This window comes from Cinclus cinclus, chromosome 3, assembly GCF_963662255.1.
Source record: "Cinclus cinclus chromosome 3, bCinCin1.1, whole genome shotgun sequence".
In the NCBI taxonomy this organism is placed as follows: Eukaryota; Metazoa; Chordata; class Aves; order Passeriformes; family Cinclidae; genus Cinclus; species Cinclus cinclus.
This window is the reverse complement of record NC_085048.1, coordinates 101,926,293-101,951,837: the sequence shown is the minus strand read 5'-3', so window position 1 is coordinate 101,951,837 and position 25,545 is coordinate 101,926,293. Positions and strand designations below refer to the sequence as shown.

The following is a 25,545-nucleotide window of genomic DNA, read 5'->3' as shown; positions in this document are numbered from 1 at the left end:
TCACTGCATGGATGTGTCCAGTTCTTATGTTGCAAAGATAATTTTCAAGGTGCAAAGTAGGTGGGAACTAGTGCTGTCATGTCTCCTTTAAGTGTTTGGATAGCCTGAAACTCAAGCCTGCAGAGTTTTGAATGTCTCTTTCTCATTTTGATGGGCATTAGACTGTGGGCATGAGTGGAGTAGAACCCATTGAAATAACTGAGTTGCTGAAGTGATGATGAAATTTGTGGTTGGAGCGTTTTCTGTCATGTAGATGGGTGGTCATTTGTTGTGTAATGGAAATGGTCTTTGTACTTTATTCATGAGCTAGCCATCCACCAGTCATTTGGCTAGAAGAGGATCCAGGGGACCGCTGGGAAAGTGTGGGACTCAGAAATGTTCCAGCAGGCCTGAGGTTTGTGTAACTTCTGCGTCTGGCCCCATAGAGATGCCATCTGCAGTAGTTTATTAGTTCTTTGTAAGATACCTCTGCAGGATGAAAAATCCTTCCAAGTGACATATATAAATAGGTATATTCTATACACATACTGGCAACACTGGCATATTACAAATGTATTTATGTATGTCAGGAATAATTCGGTACATTGACATTCTGTTGGCTTTTATTACGTACAAAGTATTCGGGTCCCCACTTCTTGACTATCAATAAACTCATGGTTTTCATATAGGTATGTGTTGTGACTTCGAACGTTGCAGAGCAAAGTTTACTGGCTGAGGACTTTGTCTTGCATATTAAATTCATGACTGTAGTAATGGACTTTGGTTTAGTTTTAGAGATATATGCATGGTAGGGATTTGGGAGTTAAGAAATGTTTAAAAAATGTGAGTAGCTACTTGTGTTTGAAAGTGTTTAACAAAACACATTGGTTTTACTAAATATAACTGGTTTTATTCTAAGATGAATCCAGAAAGCTTAGGAAAACAACTTGCTCATCCCAAAGTTATGCAGAATTAGTCCCCAAATTCCTGTTCAGATGAAATTTAATTTAGATAAATAAATAATTCTTGATTTTATCTGTAAGTTTTTGCTTTTGCTCCAAAGAGTAGGTTAATAGACAATACTTAAAACTCTATAATGAAAGTATTTATTAGCAAATAGATATAAAAAACAACCTCCCTACAGCCAGGAGGGGATTGTGGTGGTGGTAGTTGTTTTACTTTTCTTGTTCCTGGAAGTGGCATGATGCAGTACTATTTAATAAAATGCTATTTCTGCAGGTGTGGGATTTTGAAGTCCTTGAAAGTATTAGCACTTACAATTGTGTATAGGTGAAGAAGTGAGCAATGCAGTGAAAATAAGTCCCCAGGACATTATTATATGATACTGTTTGGTTGTGTACTGTTTGTCCTGACAACATGAAAAAGCAGGCACGCTGAGAAGAATATGGTTGGAGAAATTTGAGGAATATAATTGGGACATACTGGCAGGATTGATGGAGAGCAGACATCTCTTCCATCTCCTCTGCTGCCGCACATCACTTTTATCATTTTAAGATGCCTAGACATTTCTTTAAAATTATTGAAGTTGGAGTTGAACCAGAAAGTGGGAATAAATTATTTGTATTTCAGAATTCCTCTGTATTTTAAAGATGCTCACATTCAATGTTAGTAATGGAGCTCCTCATTTGAATCAGTGTATGTCTGCTCCTTGTAACCAGCCATAAATTCTCTACAGTCCTGTATGTGCTGATAAACTAGAAAATTATGCATCTTTTTTATTGGTTCAATATCATCAAACAACCTGGAGAATTAATGCAAGAGGCAGTTTTACACGGGGATTTGACCTGCAAAACAACTCCAGCAATGCCAATGGGAGGTTGCATTATTCTATCTCATGATGTAAGTGATGGTTTGATTTACCTTCAAGTGCAAACACAGATTATGGGGAAAGGACCTGCTTTCTCCTGCATCATTCCCAGCAGTGGCTAAGCACACCAAGTTCAGTGGTACTTGTTACCAACTTTTGAGTCTTCTGTGTGTTTTCCAGTTATAGCTGGCTTTAGTAAGTTCAAGAATTTTATTTATTGGTATAGAAAAAGGGGAGGCAGTTCCTGCCCGCCCTCCTCCCCTCTCTTTCTCTCTCTCTCTCACTTTTTCTCTCTTTCCCCACCCCCTTCTCCCATGGGATGAAAAAGAAATGAGAATTTCTTTCTGTTCAAATAGCTTTGAACACCTCTCTGGAAGAACTAAAACTACATATCTAAATAATTGTTTTTAGCAGTTGTGCCACTACCGTGTTCTCATTTTCAGTATGACAAAGCAGGATTTCACACACCTACATGTGTGAAATTAAAGCTGTCAGCTTCCAGCATCGATACACATGTTTGAATGGCATTGAGCTACAGCTGAGTTGCAAGTGGTAGTTCAGGACACAACAAGAGCTTCAGGTCAGGTGTTGGCTGGAGTCCAGCAATGCGTCTCCCATAGAATGACTTCAATGATGGTTCTTAGGTCCAATGGTCTTACATTTATGATAGAATGTAAGTAAAACCAAACAAATTACACTACCATAGAGTTGGATATGACAGATTTTAAGGGGCTAAATGCAGTCTTTTAAGATAAACCTTTCCTGCAAAATTGTTCTTACTTCCTATTTGATACTATCACATCACATTTGGATTGCAAATCTTTAGTATTTATGTGGGCAAACAATGGCAGTCCAATTCCTAAATTTTCTTTCATTCACTCTCTGATGACAAAATGCATTGCTATCTTAGCAATACTACAGGGCAGATCACAATAATCACAGTAGAAATGTATAATGTGGTATTTGCTAATAGTGTATAGTGTAGCTCATGAGTATTTGGCAGTTTTTTCCTTCCTAGTTGCTTTGTAGTTTAAACAGAATTTTCTCATTTCAGCTTGTCACTTCTGATGCTGATTCATCCTTTAATGTCTTCCAGGTTGCCACTTTAGACTTCCCTCCAAAGAAGCTCTTTGGAAACAAGGATGAGCGAGTAATTGCAGAACGACGGTGTCACTTAGAGGTAATACCAACTTTTTACAGGCTTCTGCTGTGTGCTTAAGTGGAGTACTCCCTGCTTGACCAACAGAAGCCATTCCTATATGTTCAACATTAAATAGCCTGTTTGTAAGTGTCAAGTTACTTTCTGCCTCCTTTAACACAGGAGATGGCAGCAGTACATTGAAAAGTAAGGAAACATCTCTTAAAAAATAAGTTACTTCTAGTCTATGGGAAAAAAAAGGGAATGCTCAGAGATGCTCATAGATGATAGATTTATTTAAGGGGGAAAGGTGTTGGGTAAGGCAAATGTTCACTGTAGACAGCTAGTCTCTGTGCAAGACAAGATTAAAAAAAAATACTGCGACTTTAAATGAGATCTGTTAGTTGGAGATTTACCATTTTATCATAGTATATCCAAATATCTCATGACTGAAGTAAAGTGATACTTAGGCATATTTGAGTTTTATTTTGTAACCCAGTTTTGTGAACATACTCTTTTTCTTTCAATTAATTTAAAAAAATAATTTTATTGTGGATAAGGTTATTGAGTTTGAGGGTTTGAGTTATTTTGGTAGTTCTACAGTGCTGTGTGGATAGCATGATTTTCAACTCCTGTCACACATTAGGTCTTTATATTTCTATGTTAATGCATGTTTTACTGCAGCCCAGAGGCAGGAGTTGGGGTTTTGGGAAAGTAGAAGAGGCATGATCAAAGACTAAACTGTACACCCTGCAACTATGTTGTAGCAACGTGGGGATTACTTGATCATGCAAGACATGAAGAATTATATTCTTTGTAGAGCTAAAATAGCATTAGGTAGAGCTTTAGAGAAATTAATGTAAAAGTAGACTGCTTACAAATGGAATCTTAGGTGGTTTGAATTTTCTCTATGTAATTCACCTTTTCTTTGATGTACCAACAAAACATCCTCCCACTGACTTCTGATGTGAGACTATCTTATATGAAGCACAAAATGAATTTTTTTTCTTTCATGTCCTTGATAGATAGCATAAAGGCATGCCCATATTCCAGTCTATTACTCAATTTGCATATTTTTGTACCAGTAAAAAATTTAATCCCTTAATCTTTCTCACCTTTCATTGGTTTACTAACAGATTTTATTGTAATGATTCTAATATTAAAACTGCTGTGTATAGCAATGCTTTGATCATGACCATGGAGTACTTAGAGCTCTATAGCCAGGTTTTAATTTAAAATTATAACTATTTTAACTAAATTAGGTTATTAAAACTTTATTACCTATATATTTTGTAAGCATATGAATATATGACAGCTGTTCACATCAATATGTTTTGCCATATGCCCCATGTCCCTTCCACTCGATAGTCCTGACAACTCACAGTGTTGAGAAACTGAAGATCCCCTATGGCTGAGGGAAAGGCAGTTAAAGAGGACAAAGAGCCAAGAAAATGTTGCTATCCTTGTCATGAGGGATTTGGTGCAACAAGCTGATCAAAAGCTCCTGATGTCTAAATCTCTAGTCATGGTATTTTCACTACATATTTTGCAGTGGTTTGCTCTGTCTTTGCCAATAGTTAGAGAGCTCACACAGATGCAGCCTCCTTGGTGAAGAGTGAGAGAAACCACCTAAGCAGTGATAGTTTCCAAAGTCATGTAATGCTTTGAAGGCTCAAGGAATTCTTGAGTTGTTGTGCTGTGAACATCTTGCAGTTATGCTGCAATAGTGGCAGGTGGCTCAGGCTGCAGTTCTATTTCAAATACTCACCATTCATGCCTTGTGGCTTTCAGTCCAGTATGAGCCTTGAGCATACATCAGTGGTATAACTGGAAAGTAGTAAATGGAGGGATTGTCTCTGTGAGGGACTTGGGTCCTTGGCTTTTGGACTGTAGTGTGTTTCTTACATGGAAATTTGGTAAGGTGGAAGGTGAGGATGTTAGACCTTGGTACCAAGTAGAAACATGGCTTGTATTCGATTGTCTTTCACAGCTGATCCTGTTCCTTGATTTGCTGAAAACCCTTTGCAATTTATTTCAAGCTTGACACAGTGATGTGTTGGTATAGCTGTAGTGGGGTATAAAAGTTTGTTGGTTGTTCCACTTGCTTAGTCAACAGCTAATGGCTAATTCAGCATTTTTAGAAAAGGCAAAGCACAGCTAGTAGACCAACAGAAATGTATATTTTTATTCAGCATCTGAACTAATTTTATTGACTAAAAATAAATTATGACCTGAAATACCAATCCAATAAGTGTTCTGAACAAATAATTCTGTAATGTAAGATTATTAGTGGAGTGGTCATGCTAGTGGTGGTGATAAAGAAATTGCTTTGCTCTTCCAGTTTTTTACATTGATAATTCATGCATCTTAAATAGGCTGGAACTCCATATAATTTTTCCTGAACTTCTTGCACTGAAACATCTTTGGGTAGTTCAGTGTTTCCCACAAGTTGTCTCTTAGCAGCTGCAGTTCCTTGTGCCTAATTAGATTTGTCCCTTTGCAAGACAGTTTAGGAAGAATTTAGTTTTTTTCTACACATTATCTCTAGGATTCTTACCCCAATAGACGAGCAGTGGGGGTTTTAGTACCTTTACAAACAATTAGAATCAGGGGGGCTGGCTGTTGTGGAGTTTGAAGATTGAGATGGAGTGTTACCTTATTTCAGCCTGAGCTTAGAAGTCGGCATATTTAATCATAATAGAGATGAAATTACTTGGAGTAAAATAATCCAGAGAGCCCCAAATTATAAGGATTGTGATTTTTATATCACAGTATGATCAAGGTTTGTGTATAACATTAAGTTCTTTTATTTTCCTAGCTGGTACAAATGCTAACTAACTGAAAGCTTCACAATGCCTTGTTTGTAGGAAAGCACATTACATGAAGTATTTTTGTGCAAGAAGAACCTGAGAACTCGACTTTGATCTCCAGCATGATATGTAGTTGTACTGTAAACACTTTTGCTTTGGTGTTTATTGGTATATTATCAAGTTTTTGGAGTGTATTTTGCATTACCATAGAGCTTTGGAAAATTATGTGCAAGTTTTTACCTATACATGTTAAGAGAAAACTTCTAAATTGTATTTAAAATTGTCTACCCAAACTACCCTATTGCAATCTGTTAATTTAGTTTTTAATCAGGGCCCTGTTGCAGGGCAAAACTCTAAATTAATTGTTTTGCAGTTTAAAGACTGTGATTTCACTTCAGAGCCAAGCTTGCTTGATTAAATCCTCCTTAAATGAAACAGCCAGGAATTCTTTTGAGTAAAGTTAATTAACAGAAATTTAGTGTGTATCTATCCTTTCTTGCAAATAGAAATCACTAGTTAAGAGTATAGGTACCTTTTAAAAAGTGAGTTCAGATGATGTATATTCATTTTTTCATATTTTTTTAAGGACAGCCTTTGTAAAGGAAGTACCTGTTTTAACTGCAAAGTATATTTTATTCCTTGGTGAGTTGATAGGTCTAAATTAAACACTAAAAAGAAGTTTTACTGAAATCCCAGCTTCTATGGATACTGTGTTTCTGTATCATATCATTCCCCTGACTGTTTTTTCTTCTTCTCTTAGATTCATGCTTTGTTGTAGTAATGAAGATTATTTTTAGCCCTGTTTTCCCATTGTGCAGCCAGAGAAACTGGGCAGAAGTCTAAGCTGACACAGCAGATTAAGCTGTGTTTTTTGACTCTTCAGTCACAAGCCTTGTATTTGTGGACCCACTAGACTTTCTGTCCTGCCCTTGCTGTCACCATTTTGTTTAGGAGAAAACAACTGTTATGCCAACAAAATCCAAACAGGTTTTTGCTTAAAGGAAACAAAAAACTCTCCCAAGCCTCAGTCTGTCTCGTTGTCTCTGTTCCTTGTTTCCTCTTCCCTGTTTGCAGGGCTGCATTTCCTCAGGCTGGTTTGCAGACAGCAAAAGGAGAAACAAGCAAAATCACTGGTGGGGTTTTTAGGATCAATAGTTGGTTAGAGTGTGGTGCTGGTAACAGAAAGGTTGTGGGTTCCATCCCCAGATTTGCCATCCCATTAAAAGTTGGACTTGATCCTTGTGGTTCCCTCCCAACTCAGAATATCCTTGTGATCTGTGATCTAGAAATAAAGCTCAGTAGTCAGTAGGAGTCATGTTGTCTTTTGCTGCCACTTCCAGAGCTCAGGGAATGAAGGTCAGCCTGTTAACAGTATGGAAATGTGAGCCTGTGTCGAGTTCTGTAGAAGCATTTACATCTTCCTAGCATTGCCTCTGCTCTCATTTTTCTTGGTACTTTGAACCTCTTTAAAAGATGGACATGCTCAATTTATTTAAAATTAATAATATAATTGTCCTTAACCTCCTCGCTTCCTGATGTCTGCTGATGAGGATTTCAATGATAGGTGTTAAAGCAAGTGGCAGAAATAAATCTTTAATGAGCTACATAATTCAATTTTTCTGTCCAATCTGTAGAACTGTCTGGGGAAAGTATTGTAGGCACTGGACTGGCTGAAATATTGCAGTTACCTTCAGCCAAAATTAACCTTCCAAAATTAGATTAACTTAGAAGTCAAATCTTTTGTTTAGTTTCTTGTTTGTATTTTCACTTGAGTTCCTTTGGAGGTGATGATTTCAAGGTTTTGGTTTGTTTGTTTGTTTTTGTTTTTTTTCAATAAGGCTCTAAATTTAGCCATGCCATGTTTCCCCTTTACAAGTAACATTATGTTGAGATGGCTCCAGGAATACGGTTCTTAAGAAAAAGGTGAAGTAATGAAAGTAGTACCCTTTTCTTGAACTTGGATTGATTCTTGTTATTTAAGTGTCTTATTAGTATTTTAATTAACACCTTGGTGGAAGCCAGCAATAGAAATGTCTGAGAAGGAAAAAACCCCAAAATACTTGTCAACAAATCTGAACAAATAGAATGCTTGAATCTGCCTCAGACCTTGAGGTCTTTCTTGAAGTCATGAGGACAGAAACATTTTACTGAGATTTTAGATTATTCATCACCTGAATATTCAGTATAAACTTCATTAGTACTTCCCATAAGTCTTTGTTTCACTGCCCCCATTTATAAATAGATTTAACTGAGAGAACCTATGCTAGTTATAGGTGAATTGGCGTTTATATTTCAAAAATCCAGTCAGGTGGGGTTAGAGTTACCATTTCTGTTTAATTTTTTTTCCTGACTGACACTAGTCACAAAGACCTTTCAAAGCTCCTGTATACATGTTTGTTCAAAGTAATTACTAAAAGGAAATTGCTAGACACAGGCATCAGCTTACCACATCCCTAATGCCAAAGCTTTCTAAAAGGAGCTTATGCAGCTACTCACCGGCCTGGCTCTTGAAGAATGAATGTTTGCCTCTGACAGTGTGGTGGTAAATACTGTTCTTAGCAGAATCTAGGTAAGATGGACTTGAGAACAAATTCAGAATACATTTGATATGTATTGGAAAATAAAAGGAAGCTATTCTCTTCTTTCACAGATATGAATGTACGCCAGTAGCCCTGGTGGTGCAAAAGCAAACCACTGCAAATGTCGGTGTTTGATAATCCTGTAGAGGATTGTTTCATACCCATAGTCTGAACTACAGAACACAGTATCTTGGAGTGATGGCTTTAATTTCCCACTAGAGGAATAGGGATGCAATGGGATCTGGGAAGGAATGAGCATAGATGTGTCCACAGACACAAGAGAAGAGTGTGTGTGGCTGGGCCATATTGTGAATATCAGTTATATGAAATCAATGTCGTAGATCATTTTCCAACTTAGATATAGTCAGTCTGCACCAGCTGCCTTTCATAACCTCTAGTAACCACTGAAAAATTTAAGAACAAAAATAACTGTTTTTCAGCAACAGCACTGAAGTATTTCTGGCAGACAGGAAGACTTTGCAGTTAGCCATTTGAGAGCAAGTTCACATGTCAGGTTCCCATCCATCACCGAGTCATTAGGGCAGCCCAAGGCACATGGCTTTTCTGGTTTTGAAGCAGAACCCTCAAAGAGGAGTTGCAGCCATTCTCAGCAGTCACACTGCAGCTGGTCTAAAAGCTGCAACCCTGAAACAACCAGCCTGAAGGCTGTGGCCCCAATAGGATGGATGTGAACAAACACAGAGGATCCCAGCCAACCCACTGAACCCTTAGTGCAGATTTATCACTGGCCAAGGAAATGAATGACTTGAGACTGTAACCAATCACCTGTATGCCTGGGAAATTCAGACCCCGTATTTAAAGAGGGTGCAGAACAAAAGAGCTTTTGTCACATGGATCACAGAGGGATGTGTTGTTTGTCTCCAGCCACATCCCCAGTCAACACTGTACAGCAGCATAGCATTTAATCTTTTTGGGGTTGGCTCTGCTTCTTGTGTGAGACCCTGTTAGCTTCAAAATATGAATGAATAAAATTAGTTTTACTTTTTGGTTACAGTCACTAGACACAAAGAAGCAGAACTTTGCATAGGTCAGCCATTGATCTCATACCAATAAAATGTTAACTTTTATTAAATACTGTAGATCTTCAGCTAAGACACTATATTACATATTACAAGACATTATTCCTGTAATAGAAACACATGATAAAGATGGTAATTTAGAAGAAACAATAGCCTGAGGTTATTTTCTGGATGAGTTAATTTTAAGCTGTAGTTCAACAGGCTACTGGATGCAAAAGGAATGGCAAGTGTGGTCTCTTTTGCTCAAACTCTGGGCCTAATTCAAAATCTGGTCTGAAGCCTTGCTCTGCAGAGTTTACTAGAAGTAATTTGGCATAATATACATGTCTCTTCAGAAGAATTTTGATGTTTATTTTAGGTGTGTAGCTTCAGGTCCCTACCTCAAAAATTATCTTTTCTGATCAGATGTTTATCTCCATTACAACCAAAGAATTAGATAGGATTTTCAGTATAAAGGCCTTTTTATTTTTCGCTTTCCTTTTTATGCTTTTCTGAGTACCAGAAAATAAGGAGGTGTGTTTATCATGATTTGGTAAGTTTAGAAAATGGGACAGCATGCAGTTTGAGCTCCAGTTTAGCTCCACATCCTAATGTGTTTTGCTGTCAGGACAGAATAAATTCCCTAACATATTCCTACAAATCAAATTTTGAAGTTGTGTACCTTCATCGCAATCTCCATTAATGGCTGTGCACATACAGATGTGGGTAGATGAATAAAAGGAGTGCTCAGCCAAGGACACTACATTGAATTCAGCTCTACCCCTTTCCAAAGCAAGTGTATCAGTCATCCTTCAGCATGGGATTTCACCAGAGGAAGCAAAGGGTGATGCATGTCAAATTGTTTGGTAGGTGTTTGCCAGGCCCACTCCAGCAGATGACACACTGTCACTACAGGGATGCGTGCTAAATTCAATCCTGTTCTTTCTAAATAAATTTGGCAGAACTGGTTTTGACTTGTGCTCTGGAGAAGAGATTGGTTTCCTTCACTAGTCAGGTCTGTTTTGATCCTTTTCAGTATAGCCATTCACTTCCCAAAGAAGACACACTGATAGACCACCTGTAAATCATAGCCCTTGCTGCCTTTTTTTTGCTTCCTTGCCAGCCTGCAATTCAGCTTTTGTTGGAGCTGCTAAAGCAAATAAATGTAAGCATTTAGCATGCAGACATTGTAAGAAATAATAAGTCCTGTGGATTGTAAACACATTTTAGGCAGAATAAGATTGGAATTTGGGATGTAGACTGACTTCAGAAGTTAATTCAATTGATGTGGCATAAGAGTAATTCACTATAATGTGCTCATGCCATTAGACTTGCCCAGAAAAATGCTCCAAATAGCTGTAATGAATAGTTTGAGTTTTGAAAACCTGAGAGAGCAGTTTCACCTTGAATCATAACTGGCATCTCTCAGAATGCTTGCACATTAAGAAAATTTTAAAAGGTATGTGAATTTGAGTAAATTTCAGTACCACCTTGGGTAAAATTAAACTTTAGTGTCAATCAAGCACTTCTGGAGATGTAGAGGTAAAATCTGCTTCACATGTACAACTTTGGAGGAAAACGAACTCTGATTCAAGGAATCTGCATTATGCTGTGCATGAAAAACATAGGGAGACTTTCCCAAGAGGCTAAAAATGTAAGTCCCAGTATTTTTCAGTGCAATTTAGCTGCTTAAAGGAGCTTGATTCTTGCTTAGTTCCAAAATCATTTAGGTACCTCTAAACATGCCCAAAGGAGTGTTGTATGGAGGGTGCCTGTGTAATTCACCCCAAGGCAGCTCAAAACTCAAAACTCTCTGAGCTGAGGAAAGGAAATGAAAAGAGAACCCAAAAAGGGAAGGAAGGCCTTTACCTAAACAAAGACCAGGTAATCCAGAAAGGGAATACCCCATGGCAAAAAAAAACCTGGCAGCTGTCTGAGAGTGCCACTTTCAAAAGCACCCACGATAGCAACCCATCCACACACAGGTTTCTCATTTTTTGTGGAGTCTTATGATACAGTAACAATATTGGGGGGCACGGATGGATATGAAATTCAAAAATATTATGGGTCACCCCAGGACATCCCAACTGTAAACACAGGTATCTATACATAGCTACATACAACTATATACAATTACAGTTCCAGTGTTCACTGACTGTCCCCCAGATATGGACAGAGTTCATTTCGTCCATGACTGATATGACTGGAAAAGTCCATTCTCATTGTCCATGGTAATTAAAATAGGCAGTGACAGTGACATTCAGCAACCAGTGGTACATTCCAACCTTACAGGCTCTTCTCACCCAAAGTCAAATCCCCCTGAGGTACACAACATGTTTCCCCATCCCTCTGCTTAACCTTGAGAAAAAAACCATCCCACTGATAGGTTTGCCTTTGCTCAAGGCAGAATTAATCCAAACAGTCTTTTCTAACGTATCTCTCATATACACAACAGGGACTTTATCTCTGTCTGCTGTACATGGGTTTGGATTGGGCAGGGCCAGCTCGGTTAGTGGAATCTCTGGTATTAACTAACCATGTAGCCTTTGCTAAATGCAGATCCCGCTGTTTGATAGTCCCACTATCCCTTGCTTCCAGTGTTGTTTTTAATAGTCCATTGCACCACTCGACTTTAGCTGCATCTGGTACATGATAAGGAATGTGGTACACCCATTCAATACCATGTTCCCTAGCCCAGGTGTTTATAAGGCTGTTCTTGAAATGAGTCTTCTTGTCTGACTCAGTTCTCCTAGGGGTACCATGCCACTACAGGACTTGTTTTTGCAAGGCCCAGGTGGTGGTCTGGGCAGTGGTGTGAGGCATGGAGTACTTTTCCAACCACCCACTAGTTGCGTCTACCTTTGTGAGCACATAGTGATTGTCTTGGCAGGTTTGCAGCAGTGTGATACCATCAATCTGCCACGCGCCCCCATACTTATGTTTGGACCACCACCCCTCATATCACAGGGACTTCACCCTCTTGGCCTGTTTGATCACATCACACGTCTTACAATCATGGATAATCTGAGCTATGGCATACGTGATTAAGTCCACCCCTCAGTCATGAGCCCAATGGTATGTTGCATCTCTTCCCTGATTGGCCCACCTAGCTAGGAACAACTCCCCCGTGTGTTACCAATCCAAGTCTACCTGTGACACTTTGATTTTGGCAGCCCAATCTGCCTGTTTGTTGTTGCAGTGCTCCTCATTAGTTTGATGCTTAGGCACGTGGTCATCTACATGATGGACATGATGGATGGAAGTTGACACTGTCAGCTTCTCAACCCAGGTAACGATGTCTTTCCATTCTTCAGCCACCCAAGATTGGTTTTCTACTATGCTGCCAGTGGCCTTTTTTCAGCTTTCCAGCCGCCCCTACAGAGTGTTTGCTACCATCCACAAGTCAGTGCAGAGGAGGAGTGTTGGCCACTTCTCTCACTCAGCGATGTCCAAAGCCAGCTGGATGGCTTTCAGCTCTGCAGTCTGACTGGATCCATCTTGTCCCTCAGTAGGTTCTGTGACTCACTGCATAGGGTGGCCTGTGCTATGCTGCTAGAGAATGGAGAAAAACACATTATCAGTATCAATAAGGGCATCACTTTGCTGCCTTCGACTCTCTGGCTCATACAGAAGTTCAAGTGTGTCCAGGACCGCAGCACTCAGTGATGGTGTAACTTCATTTAGGCCATGATAGTTTCCATTCCCCATCAGACTTATGCACAGGCCATATGGGCTGTTAAAGGGTGAATGGGTCTTACTGACCACTTCCTTGCTCTCCAGTTCAGGGATCATCTTAGGCGTTGGTATCTCAAGTGTCTCAGTTGGTGTGGAATTGCCTGTGATGAATTATAGTGGTGGCAATTGGTACCTTCTCTTCTTCCACCCCCAGGAGTCCTACTGCAGAAGGGTCCTCTGAGAGACCAGGCAAAGTTTTCAACTGTCTAATGCCCTCTGCCTCCACAGGAGCTATCCCAAAAACCCACCTGAGTCCTTCTGGGTCTTTGAAATAACTGCTCCTGAGGAAGTCCGTGCCAAGAATACAAAGGGCCTCTGGACCAGTCACAATAGGGTGTTTTTTCTACTCTTTCCCAGTCAAGCTCACCTCAGCTACCAACAGAGTCAACTACTGGTACCCAGCTTTCACACCAGCAATAGAAATGTGTCGTGATGGTATTGCACACTGCACACCAGTGTCAACCTTGTATTCTTAGGATTCTGATGTGTCAGGCCGTCAGATCCATACAGTCCAATAGACCTGATTTTCCCTGGCCTCTATCTGGCTCTTTTAGTCCTGACTATTGGTGCCACCTGGGCATACCTTCTAGAGGTTCCTTCAAGGGGATCAGACATGTTGTCCTCCCCTCTGTTATACCTAGCAGCTCACTCTTGGAAAACCAGAACTATGTTCATTCTGGTGGAACTCCCTCTGTTAGTAGTTTTCTCCTTTAGTTTATGCACCCATGCTGCCAGGACAGAAGTAGGCTTTCCATCCCATCTTCTCATGTCTGTCTCATGCTCATATGGAAAGAACCACAGGTCAGCTTGTGGGGTGTACCCCCTCTCCCATGCTGGGGGATGTTTGCTTCTGGTAACTGGGGCTCTGGTGTGTATGGACAAGACTTGGAGAAGACCCTCCTTAAGCTCCTTGCTGAGTTTCTCATGAGTCTCTGCAATTCTGTCTTCCAATTTCCATGTGTGTCAGGTCAGTTTCCATAAAAGACATTTGGGCTTCTGTAGGGCCATATACAGGGTCTTCATACACTTTAAACCTCCTTGTTATTGTCTCATCCTCCTCAATCCACTGCAGTGGTGCTAGGGCATAAGCTTGTGTCTCTAGTTGTAAGAGTTTGAGCCATATCAATGTTGTACATTTTACCAGTTCTACTGGTTTGTTTGTCATCTGAGAGAGGGATCTCTTATCACAGCCAGTTCTCACAAGCATTAGGTTCCTTGTTCCATGGTCTTCCAAAGGCCTTGCTGCAGCTGGAGGTGATCTGGGCAAAGGTATCTCTCCTTCACACTTGTTAAGAGCTGTGTCTAGAGGCTGAGACGTTCAGGCCTCCCTTCAATTGCCTGATCAATACCCACATCATATGACAGTAATCCCAAGTGCCTTGCTTCAGTGCTGTTGAAACCTTCACCATCACCTGTGGTGTCCCACACTCTGATCAACCAACTTAATATAGACTTGTTGGGCTGTCAGGTGAGATCTTTTCTCAGATTGTGAAGGCTTTCAAGGATGAAGACTTAGTGATTATTTCTGTTTCTGATTCTTCTGATGGCTGTGAGGGTCCTGGCTCCCCATCATCATTCATTGGGATTTGGTTTTAGATTTCCTTCTCTGGACAGGGGCAATTGCTATTGGCTTAGGCTGCTCTTCTAGTTTAACTGCAGACTGGGTGAGCAGGGTGTCTGCTAATTTGTTCTCCTGCCCCTCTGGCTGTACCTGCTGCTGTATGAGCCATGTGTGATAAGCATTAACCAGGGCCATGCACATTTCAGTAACCTTCTTCTCTTTAGATCTGTCATTACAAATTTTTTTCAGATATTTCTTCACCTCAGCTGGATTCTGAATTTATTCAGGGGGAAAGTTCCAAACTATTGGGGTAGAGAATTCCTTCAGGGCTTGGCCTATATCCTCCCAAATCCCACACCACTCTGAATTTTCCACTGCTGGGGTAGATCTCTGGGCAACATCTCTGGAAATCTCAGCTCTGATTCTGAAAATGCTGTAGGCCATGTAAAAGAGAATTAACAATTAAAAAGAAAAATGTGATATCTTTAACATCCAGAGGCTACTGAACATTCTTAAAATGTGACATGCCAGACCTGAAAGGAGAGAAGGAGGTAAAAGGCTGGGGAAAATTATCTCCTACTTTTCCGCCATAACTGGCTGGGTGCAATTTTTAATAAACCCCCAAAAGAGATAGCTGAGACCAAGACAGGAAAAGAACAGGGAATACACATCCCAGATAATAACTCTCATTGCCTCTGATGTTATCTTTTCATACATTATTGTCACAGAGTATACCAGCACAGCAATCCTGGTTTGTGTCCCTGATGTGAAAAAGATATATATCTGGAATTGTCAATATCAATGGATAAGTATACATACGTAAGTGGCAGAAAGCCATTATTAAAGCAGTGTCATGGTGACCAGTGATTGTTATACACAATACAAGGTCTTCAGGAAAAGAGTGTTGTTTTTTCACTTTTTCTCTTTTCCCATGTAGTGCCCAATTTAAGCTGGGCACTCAATTTTCCTTGGCGCGAGACAATTTTAAAGCACAACACTCTGAAATGAGTTGTCTCCCTTTAAGAGTTGAAACAATCCCTTTCCACCAATAAGGAATGAGATACTATTAGATAAGTAAAGAAATAACAGTTTACTAACAAGCAGAACAGCAACAGACAAAAAATAATGGTAAATATCTGCTACATACAAAATTGCTAAGTCTTGTGGAGCCCCCAAGAATGAAGAGAGATCTGAAAATGCTGGGGACATCCCTTATCTCCCAAGATGGTACTCTGCAGCCAAACACATGGTTTGAAGGACAAAGGGAAAGGTGGTGTCAGTCTTCCTCCCATGCCCATCCTCACCCTGCTTATCTCCCTGACAGCTGGAGGTCTGACAGGTATTCTCCAGACCAAAGGCTAGAACTCACAGAGTGACTTCACATTCCTTGTGGCAAGAGATGACAGTGCAGGCAAGGCAAGGTGTCTGGGTGAGTTTGGATGACTTGTGGTCCTCTGCTTTGGTCAGGTACCCTTGATGAGTTGGGACAGCAGGGACTGGAGTGGGGCTGCCCCACTCAGCGGCAGTTGGGGCCTGTGGAATTTGCCCCAAGGCAGCTCAAAATGGCTAACTCTGAGCTGAGAAAAAAAAATTTGAGAAGACAACCCAAAAAGCAAAGGAAAACCTTTGCCTGGACAAAGACCAGGTAGCCCACAAAGCAAATACCACATGGCAAAAGAACTGGAAGCTGACTAAGAGTGACAATTTTAAAAGCACTCATAACAACCCCTCCACACACAGTGTTCTTGTTTGTAGGGTCTTAAAAGTACAGTAACAATTTTGTGGGGGCTGCAAATAGATATGGAAGACAGTAACATTATAGATTACCCCAGAACAGAGCTGCATTGCATTTTTGGTTGGAGCTTTCAGTCTCATCTCCTCCCATATAGTTTCTTAGCTAACAGCTTCAGTCTAACAAGTTAAGAGTTTGACTGTGTCATAGTCAAATTGGCAAGATACTGCTAGTAAATTTTTAAGACGAGACCTAGCATAATATGCCCTACTTGCATTATTTCTGTTAAGAGAAGCTCACAACATAGAATTTGTCTTAGATGAAAATTGGTGTGGGTATTGGAGTTGTATATAGAACTTGTAAGACATGCAAACACAGGGTAAGGTAATACTGATTGGGATGTTCTCAGTCTATTTATTTATTTATTTATTTATTTATTTATTTATTTATTTGCTGGCTAGTAGGCATTGCCTATAAAATGGCATTACCATTACCTCACTTCTGATTAGACCTAATCAAAGTGAGCAGGAAGGGTTTGATTAAAATGAGCCAATCCTTTATTCTTGGTTTGTGTTCATCCAGCCATGAGGCTAATTAATGCCTGCCAACCTGAAGCAAATAACCCCTCTTCTATTAATATGATGTTGATGCCTTAAGAGCCTACAAATGAAACAACACACACTTTTGAGATAATATTAGTATAGGAGGTAATATAAAGCCTGGTCTTTATTGAAGGCCTCTAGGAGCAGATAGAGAAAATGTCCACAGAAGTTCACCCCCATGAGGTGAATACTGTTTTGATAAATTTATCAAATTAGCATAATTGATAAAAATCACCAATTAGGAGCACAAGTGGTGATGTAATTCCCCCCCAGGTAAAGGCTCTTCTAAATCCTCCCCCCTTCAATAGAAACTGAACTAGTTTATGAAAAATATGTCCCAAAGAGCTATTTTTCTGCCTTGGTTCCTACAAAGAACCAAGATAGGATAGGGGCTTTGGAATGTGTTTTGTCTTTCTCCCTATTAGGGCAGGGAAGAGTACTGGGAAAGCTAGCTATGTGTGCAATAATAGGCTACAAAGCTACAAATATATGTGTAAAGAAAACAGAGAATATGTAAAAGAAAAAAGGCAAAAAAAAATTACCCAGCATCAATGTGACTATTGTGGTGGTGACTTGCCATTTTCGAACATGTGGATCTCTCTTTATTCTTCTAAAAAGTGTGTACGTAAATTGTCTGTAACTTGAGTAAGGTCTCTGGCACCAGGAACAGATACATTCTGGAGGCGTTTGGCTCCTCAAGGAAGCTTTGCAGAGCTTTGACAGTGTCTAATTTTGTAGGGCTTTTTGTAATGAGAACCCAGCCATCCTGATCTTTCAGCGAAAGATAAGGGGCCAGGTGATCCCCTTATAATCATAGACGTTTTCTCTCCAAGTTTTTCCACAGAAATAAGATCCTTCAGGCACCAGGTAGTCTCCCAGGCAGTAAGTCTTTTCCCCCATAAATTACAACCACACAGAATGACCTAAGGATATGTGCAGGAGATAAATGTGTTCAGATCCACAGGCGAGATTAGGTACTTCCTAAGGGGTCTGAAATATCACTTGGGATATTGAATATCACATGCTGTTCTGCTCATGTACTTTACTCAAATCTGCTTTATAATAACTTGCAATATATGTCAGGGTGTTGGGAAAATAATTGAAGCTTCATGTTTTCTTTATTAGAAAAAGAAAAAAGCCCATGAAAGACCACAGTGTTTCTGAGCAAGTTGTATCTGGTGAGTGGGGAATTGATCTGAATCTGGAACTGATGGAGGTGGAGGTATTAGTTGTAATCTGGTACAGTCCCCCATCCTTTTGGATTGTTGTCCTCCAAAGCAATGGTACCTCATATTTTATCATCTTGCCATTTGCAAATTCTTTCCCTGCTTGCTCAAATTTAATAAATCCAGAAATGGATCTGAAACTACTTGGAGACCTATCAGAGCATTAAGGTAGCTGTTACATAGTCCTAATGCCCCAGTGGCTTGCTTTAAAAGCCAGGTGTCTGCCAAGGAAGGTGGGAACATTCCTTTCTCTCCAGATGATTTTAACTTTGAAATTACAGGGCTTTCAGGCAAAGATATGGGAAAAAGAATAACAGTTATTTACTAGAAGAACATATACATATATATAGTATAGTAAAGTATACTATAGTATATAGCATATACTATATGCTATATCCTATATATAATGAGGCAAACAAAACCTCAAAGTATCTCCACACTTCCCAAGAGTAAACCCTGCAGCTAAGAGACTGCAGCCAACTACACACCTTCCCCCCTCCTTCCCATTGTGGCCACATCTTTTGTCTCTCTTTAATTATTATTGTTCCCATCTTTTAGGTAACAAATGGGAGAAAAATTCCCTGGGCCTTAGGTAGGCCCAGAGGGAAGGGAAGATGGTTTGTGTGGAAGGTATAAGGGGGAAGCTTTACTGTGGTGAACTGACTTGTGACCTGCAGGGCTGAGCTATACTTGAAGGCTGTAGGAGGAGCCCTCTGAGATAACTGCCTCCAAAACTCCTCAGTTTGGACAGTTTGAATATGCCTAGGCATGTAACATTGGGATATTTCGCATAAGGAAACCTACTCCCTTGGAACTCAGTTTGTAAATGAATTTTCTGTGTTGTGACTAATGGCTGTCCTTGTCTTCCATACCTGACCCAGATAATCCAGTCCTGAGTGGTGACTGAGATGTGAAGCAGAGCTGACTTAGCTTGCAGCTCTTTTCCTAGGAGTTCCTATCTTCTGCATTCCAATTCTGACTTACCTCCCTATACAGTGTCTTAATTCTTCTTTGCTAAGAAAAGAAAAAAAAATAAAAGATTAAAAGGAAAAATCCCACAAGGAAGAAGCAGATCCAATGAAAAGTTTGAATCCTATGTTTCTTGGTAACTTGTATATTTTCTTACCATGTTCTGTATAAAGCATGTTCTAGACAGGGCCTTTTGCCAACCTGAAGTCTTTGTGGGACATCACCACTTGTCTGTGCCATTTCAGCCCAGCTTTATTAATTGGCAGTAGGATGTAGTTAGACACAATAGCTGGCATTTCTGCAGTACTTGGTATTTTGAAAAACCAGCTTGGAAGTAATTTTTTCAACACATCAATATAAATGTCCAAAATAGAGAAAGTTGGTTAATTTGGAGAAAGATCCCCAAATGTTGGTTTTCCTTTACATATGCCAAACAATTTCTTTTTTAGGAGACAAATGCAGGAGGACATGCCCTCTCATTTCTGCATTCCAGCAGTCTCCCTTTGCATCCCTACTCTTTTAAACGCATCCTTGTTTTTGTGATCACAGATTGGAAGTGAATCATGTGCCTGTCTGCTTGCTTTCAGGGTAGAGTTTTGCTTGGGAATAGCTGACTTCGCAAACACCTAATTACAACATAATGTGGTTTTTTAGACTCAGGAAATATGCTTCAATCTGTCTGGCTTTGTGGTTTTTTTCCGTAATTGGATTGGTATTCTATCGAAAGAGGTCTGATACCTGTGTATGATTTGCTCTGTGGATAATTCAAATCAAGATCTGATTTAAAGCCTGCAGCACTTAACATTCGTCAGTGGAATAATTATGTGATTGGTGCTGGGAGGAACTATCATCTATATTAAAGGGAGAGAGGAGCCTATGTTAGAAGTTAGATGAACAAGTTAAATTAGGCCTGCCTCTGTCACCAGTGACCTTCTATGACCTTGTGGTAAAGCTTTTGACTGTCAGATTGACATGCAGGTCTTGAAAAGGTGATATTGTTTCACAGAAAAGAAATTATTGTCTGAAAAAAAGGTCCCAAATGCCTTGTAAGGTTTATCTTATTAAACTTTCTGGTGCTTTCAGCTCTGGCATATATTAGCAGGTGATATTTCTAATGCCAATTTTAAAATGTAACTTCTAAAGTATTTTAAGCACTGACAATTTTTAGGGAATTGCTAGAAATAGCAGTATGAAAGCAAAAGCTCGACATGTTTTCACTTTCTGAAAGTACTAGAGTTGATGAGTTTTTAAACTCGGCAAATTTTAATGAAGAAATCAAATTCTTGCTAAGCTCTGCTATTGGTCTCTGAGGCTATCACTGTTAGTAATGGACTAGGAGAACAATGTCACTGAACTGAATTCCTCTTTAATATGCTGCAATTGAAAGGATGGTAAGAAGACTTTGACATTTCAGAAAGCTTTTTGATTTTATTAACTTGAATAACTTTAAATTAAGTTATGGTTTTACATTAAAATTTATAAAATTATGAAGTCCCCACATCACAAAGTAGTGCAAAAGTGATTAGAATGACTTTGTTGGCTGATGAATTGAGCACAAGATGAATGCTGGCCTACTGCTAAAAAGGTAAATGCTATTAAAATGATTTTTAATAAGCTTTTAAAATGGTTTCCATTTTGATATTCACATAATTAAAAGAGAGAGAAAACTACTCAGACTAGGTAAAGAAAGAAAAGCCTTTGGGCCTCGTACCACTTTCTCCAGTTTCATTTGCCAAAGTTAAAACTTACAAGTACAACTGTCATCAATTTTAAGTTAGAAGGCTTGAAGGTTGTATTGCCTTCGGAGAGGGAAAACACCACTGCTTTTCCTATTTCAGATTAGTTTTTAACCTGGCTTTCTATCCTTGTTTTGTACATGCAGAGTATTTCCATTCTCTAAACTGGTGTTTCTGAGTGTGTGTTTAGCCAGAACAACCAACATGACTGATGTGCAAGTTGCCCATTTTACATCTCTGTTACAGTGCCAGGGTCTTGTGCCCTCACACCGAGTCATTTACAAACATATCATTAGGATATTTTCCAGCAAAGCAGCAGTGTAGCAGGTCAAATGCTATTAGTGAAATGCAACTCCAAAGTGTATTTGGAAGAACACTGATTACCAGACTAAATAATCCAGAACAAATGGTCAGAGTCTTAACAAACAAAAACAAGTAATAAACCCAAGTGTGTTGGAATATTTTGGCAGTTAACTAGGTTTTTCTTTCCTAGATAATCATACAAACCTACTAGCTATTACACAGGGCTTTGCATGCCAGGGACAATGTTGCTATCAGTAGGAAATCACATCCCTGATTTGTATAAAATTTGGACCTATGAACATATCCTGAGCTTGCCAGTCTCTGCTAAGATTTTTTTTTTTTTCAAGGACACATCAAAAGAGTCTGTAAATAGACAAAAATTGTATCTGCTGCTGGAAATGGATTTTAATACAAAAGATTGGAAAACAGCTCTCCTCCTGTCCACTGAGTGCTGACAGAGGAGATCCTTTCATCCAGCCTTGCTCCTACTCCAGCTGCTTGCAGTGGCCTCCTGAGCTGCAATGAAGTCCTTGCTGAAACCCTTCTGAATCTCTAAGGAACTTTTCGTCATTTCTGGCACTTGATGTTGCTGTGCTCCTCCCCCTCTCCCAGCTTTCTGTGGCCCTTGTCATGTCCTTGTCGCATCTGAATTTGGGAAGCATCTTCCCATATGTTGCAAGGAGCACTCTTCTTCTTTTTCTCCTGTCACTTTCTTCCACTTTGCTGTCCATTGCAGCCAACAGGACAGAACAACATTCCCCTGTAGTGCCCTGCCACAGCTCTTTGATCAGTGCTTGTGATGTGAGCACTTCTGCCATCAGTCACTGTTTCCTCACTACAGGGGAACACTCCCAGCCAGCATCTCAGGGCAGAGCAGCCTGTATTTCAATGAAGCAACAGCTTCTTTGTGTTAAGGGCACAGCTGTTCTGGGTTATATTAACATACCAGCATTGCAAACAGGGTAAACACAGGTCTGGGTTTTATAAGAGGGCTAATTTGTTCAGAGGTGGTTGTTGAAGAGCACATAATGTCAAGCCATATGGCAGGAAACCTTCATACAAAATTAATTCCATTATCATCGGGTAGGGTCTGCTTGTTGACATTTTCCCAAGGATCTTTTTTGTGTTCAAAGAATCTGTGATATTCACTCATCAACTCTGGAGCACAGATGTGAAAAAGAGTTGTACCTGCTGTTCCTAGTGTGTCACATAAGTGTATGCTTAGGGCAGAGGGATTTTTGACTTTGCCATTAGAGCTATCATGCCAAAACAATGAGTAATGGCTTTACAGAAAATTATTTACAGAATATTACAGAAAAGGAATGACAGTCAATCATCTGGCCATACATACCAAGGTGAATTCAGTAGGTCTTGTGATGGGTGTGTCAGTGAGATATTTTGGTACCTTTGAGCCTTTAGTAGTCATAAACTAGAATTATTGCAGTAACTTTTCAGCACAATGCTAAAACACTAACAGAATGCTGTGTTTTACATTGGATTTTCTACCATATTCATCCTTCAGGAATTACTGGTTTGGGACTTTTTGTAAAGAACTCTCCTTTGAGAACTAATTATGAAAAATGTTTATCTATTTCTCACTTTAAATTACCTCTTAGTCTATTGCAGGTCATTTTGAAGGTATTTTTGTAATGAATTTTTTTCATGAACATTAATACAACCTGTGGCAGATCTAAATGAAATAGAACATTTCACCATTTCTGCCAAGAGAATAGTTTTTGTCTCAGCTGCTCTGTTTGCTTTTTTTTGTTTGTTTTCCTTCTTTCTGCAATATTGAAACAGCTGGTTTCTTAAGAAGATAGCAGGTTGTTATAGTTTGGAGGAATTGTTCCTGAGAAATAATTAGGAATGTAATAATTATTGTTCCTGAGTGCATAATTCCTCAGGACAGTTTCCTGAGCAAACCATTTCCATGACCCTGAAACTGCTGCATTCAAATAGCTGAATGTTGTGTTCTTCAGAGGAGAATATGCTTCTTTGGCTTGCAAGTATATTTCCCATGGAATCCAAGACTAGTGAATGATTTCAAAGTTATCTCTTCTATGATCAGTCTGTAGTACAGAAAAGGACTTTATCCCTCCAGATGAGATTTCCCATGCAGGTATTTGGGTGACAGTGTATGCTTTTATAGTATCTATCTGATCAAACCTTTTACCTGGAGTGTTTTGTAAAAAGTTATAAGTTATTAAATCACACTAAATGAACCCACATATGATGGAGGCTTTGTCAGGTTTGTGAAAATTAACTTAGTGTACATCCCCCAGTTTCTCTAGGTACAAATGGGACTGCAAGTTGCACAGTGGTTGGTGAATATTAACTTTAACTTATGGGAAGGGAAGGGTCTCCCACATGCTTCTCATTAGTAAGATTTAGAAGAAAAGGAAAGATTTTTAAAGATGTGCCTTTTGTGTCCATATGTAGTGAATATCCTGCAGAATGGATTTGAGGTTTGCACCTGCTGTGTTTGGTAAAGCTAGACAATAGTATTAGCATGTCGTGATTAGCAGAAAACATTACATGATGGCAGAATAAATTAGAAAGCATCATGCAACAATGGGATAAAAGAGTTGCCAAAGTGGCCTTAAGAAGGAAGTGGAAAATACTTCTTTTATGCTTTTCCTGTGCTTAATCCAGGCATTTCAGTAGACTGTTTTATAAATGGATTTAAATGCTGATGGTTATTGAAAGGACTATTCACAGCCAATGGAAATATTTTTGGGGTTTTTTGCTGTTCATTTAATTTTCAAGTAAACATTATGCCATTTTACATTTCATTCCACAGAAATACCTCAGGAGCTTTTTCTCCGCAATGCTGAAGTCTCCATCATCTCCACTGAACATTGAGAAAGTGGGGCTAACATTGTCAAAATACACCATCTGTGAATTCTCACCCTTCTTCAGGAAAGGCGTTTTTGACTATAGCAGCCATGGGACCAGCTAAGTTTTGGGCCAGGATCCTTATGCTGATGGAATATGGTTGGAGTGGTGTCTTCACTTTTGTGCAAGAGGAATGAGGGAAAGAAAAGAAAGTGTCTCCTCCATACCTGGAAAGTTGCATCCAAACAGCACCAATTAGAGACTGCTACACCTCCACATTAACCTATGTCCTTTACCACCTCTCAAGCTGCTGCCTGCATTCTCCTAGCATGGGATATACAGACATTTTTGTGTAAGTTGGTCTGTTAATACTGTACAAAGATTCTGACTCCCGTGATGAGTTTGGATCCCTTTCTTGGCAGCAGTGCTTCCTTCCCATTTAGTCAGAAAATTTGTTCTGGCCATTTGAGAGCATCTCGTGTTTACCAAAGCAGTGTGTCATGCTGACAGAGGTTTCTGAGTGGCCTTTTGGTTTCTGTCCAAGCTGTTCCTTAAAGAACAGTTCCTCTTTTGTTTCTTTATAGCATAGTGTCATGTTTAAGGTAATGATCATACTCCACTGTTGTTTCATTTTCTTTCCCTTCCAGATACACTCTTTAACTATTTGACTGTATAATTGTATAGTTTTTCTCAGAAGAATTAAAGGACCAGGGTAACTTGAATGCTTGCAAAAATACATGCAGCAGAAAGAATATAATTTAAACCCTGTCAGAGTCTTCCAGGTTTGGTTGTTTGGAGGCAGAACAAATCACTCACCATTAATAAAGAAGCAAAGGAAGCAATACCAAATAACACGGTCAACGTATTTTCAGATTTTGTAATCATTCAGATTGTAAATGGAAACTCTGCACTGTACAGAGCTCACAGCTATGCATAAAGCTGATGCAAAGTGATATATATTGCTTTTTAAATAGCTTCTTTACCATAGTTGTAAAACCTGAGGTTTATTTGCATCAGTTAAAATCTACAGGATTTAAATAATACTACTTTAAAATGACTCAGGACTTATTCAGACTTGCACATGTATATGCAGAACTCATTTTGTATTGCTGCAGATTCAAAAATATGTATACACTGTGACTGGAATTGTGTATGTGTACATGTTAATGTATAATTGGTTGTATAAAAATCAGAATTAAATTACTTCCAGTTATTAAAATGCATAATGACAGGTAAGTTTTGTGTGCTATTTGTTCAAAGTGTGAAATATTTTCTGTGAGTTGACATCACTGACCACTGGTAGGTTATGGTAATCAAACTATTTCATGTCATTGAAAATTATTATTAAAACCGAAAGTAACAACACTGGTGGCATTTTTATTTCATGCTATATTCTGGTAACAGCAGTGTTTTACATTTAATAAGATGCATCCATGGTCCTGAGGGAACTGGTCAAGGAAGTGTCTAAGGCAGTATTCATCATATTTAAGAAG

The 25,545-nt window shown here is 39.3% G+C and overlaps 1 protein-coding gene across 1 annotated transcript in view; it reads left to right on the top strand.

The window, feature by feature from the left end:
- Positions 1 to 25,294, top strand: part of KIF16B (kinesin family member 16B) — a 134,180-nt gene extending 108,886 nt beyond the window's left edge. The window contains exons 27-28 of the mRNA XM_062489051.1: positions 2,904 to 2,987; positions 24,018 to 25,294. Of these exons, the coding sequence (XP_062345035.1) occupies positions 2,904 to 2,987; positions 24,018 to 24,176 (243 nt within the window). The 3' untranslated portion in view covers positions 24,177 to 25,294. The remainder of the gene's footprint in view (positions 1 to 2,903; positions 2,988 to 24,017) is intronic.
- Positions 25,295 to 25,545: the final 251 nt, after the last annotated feature.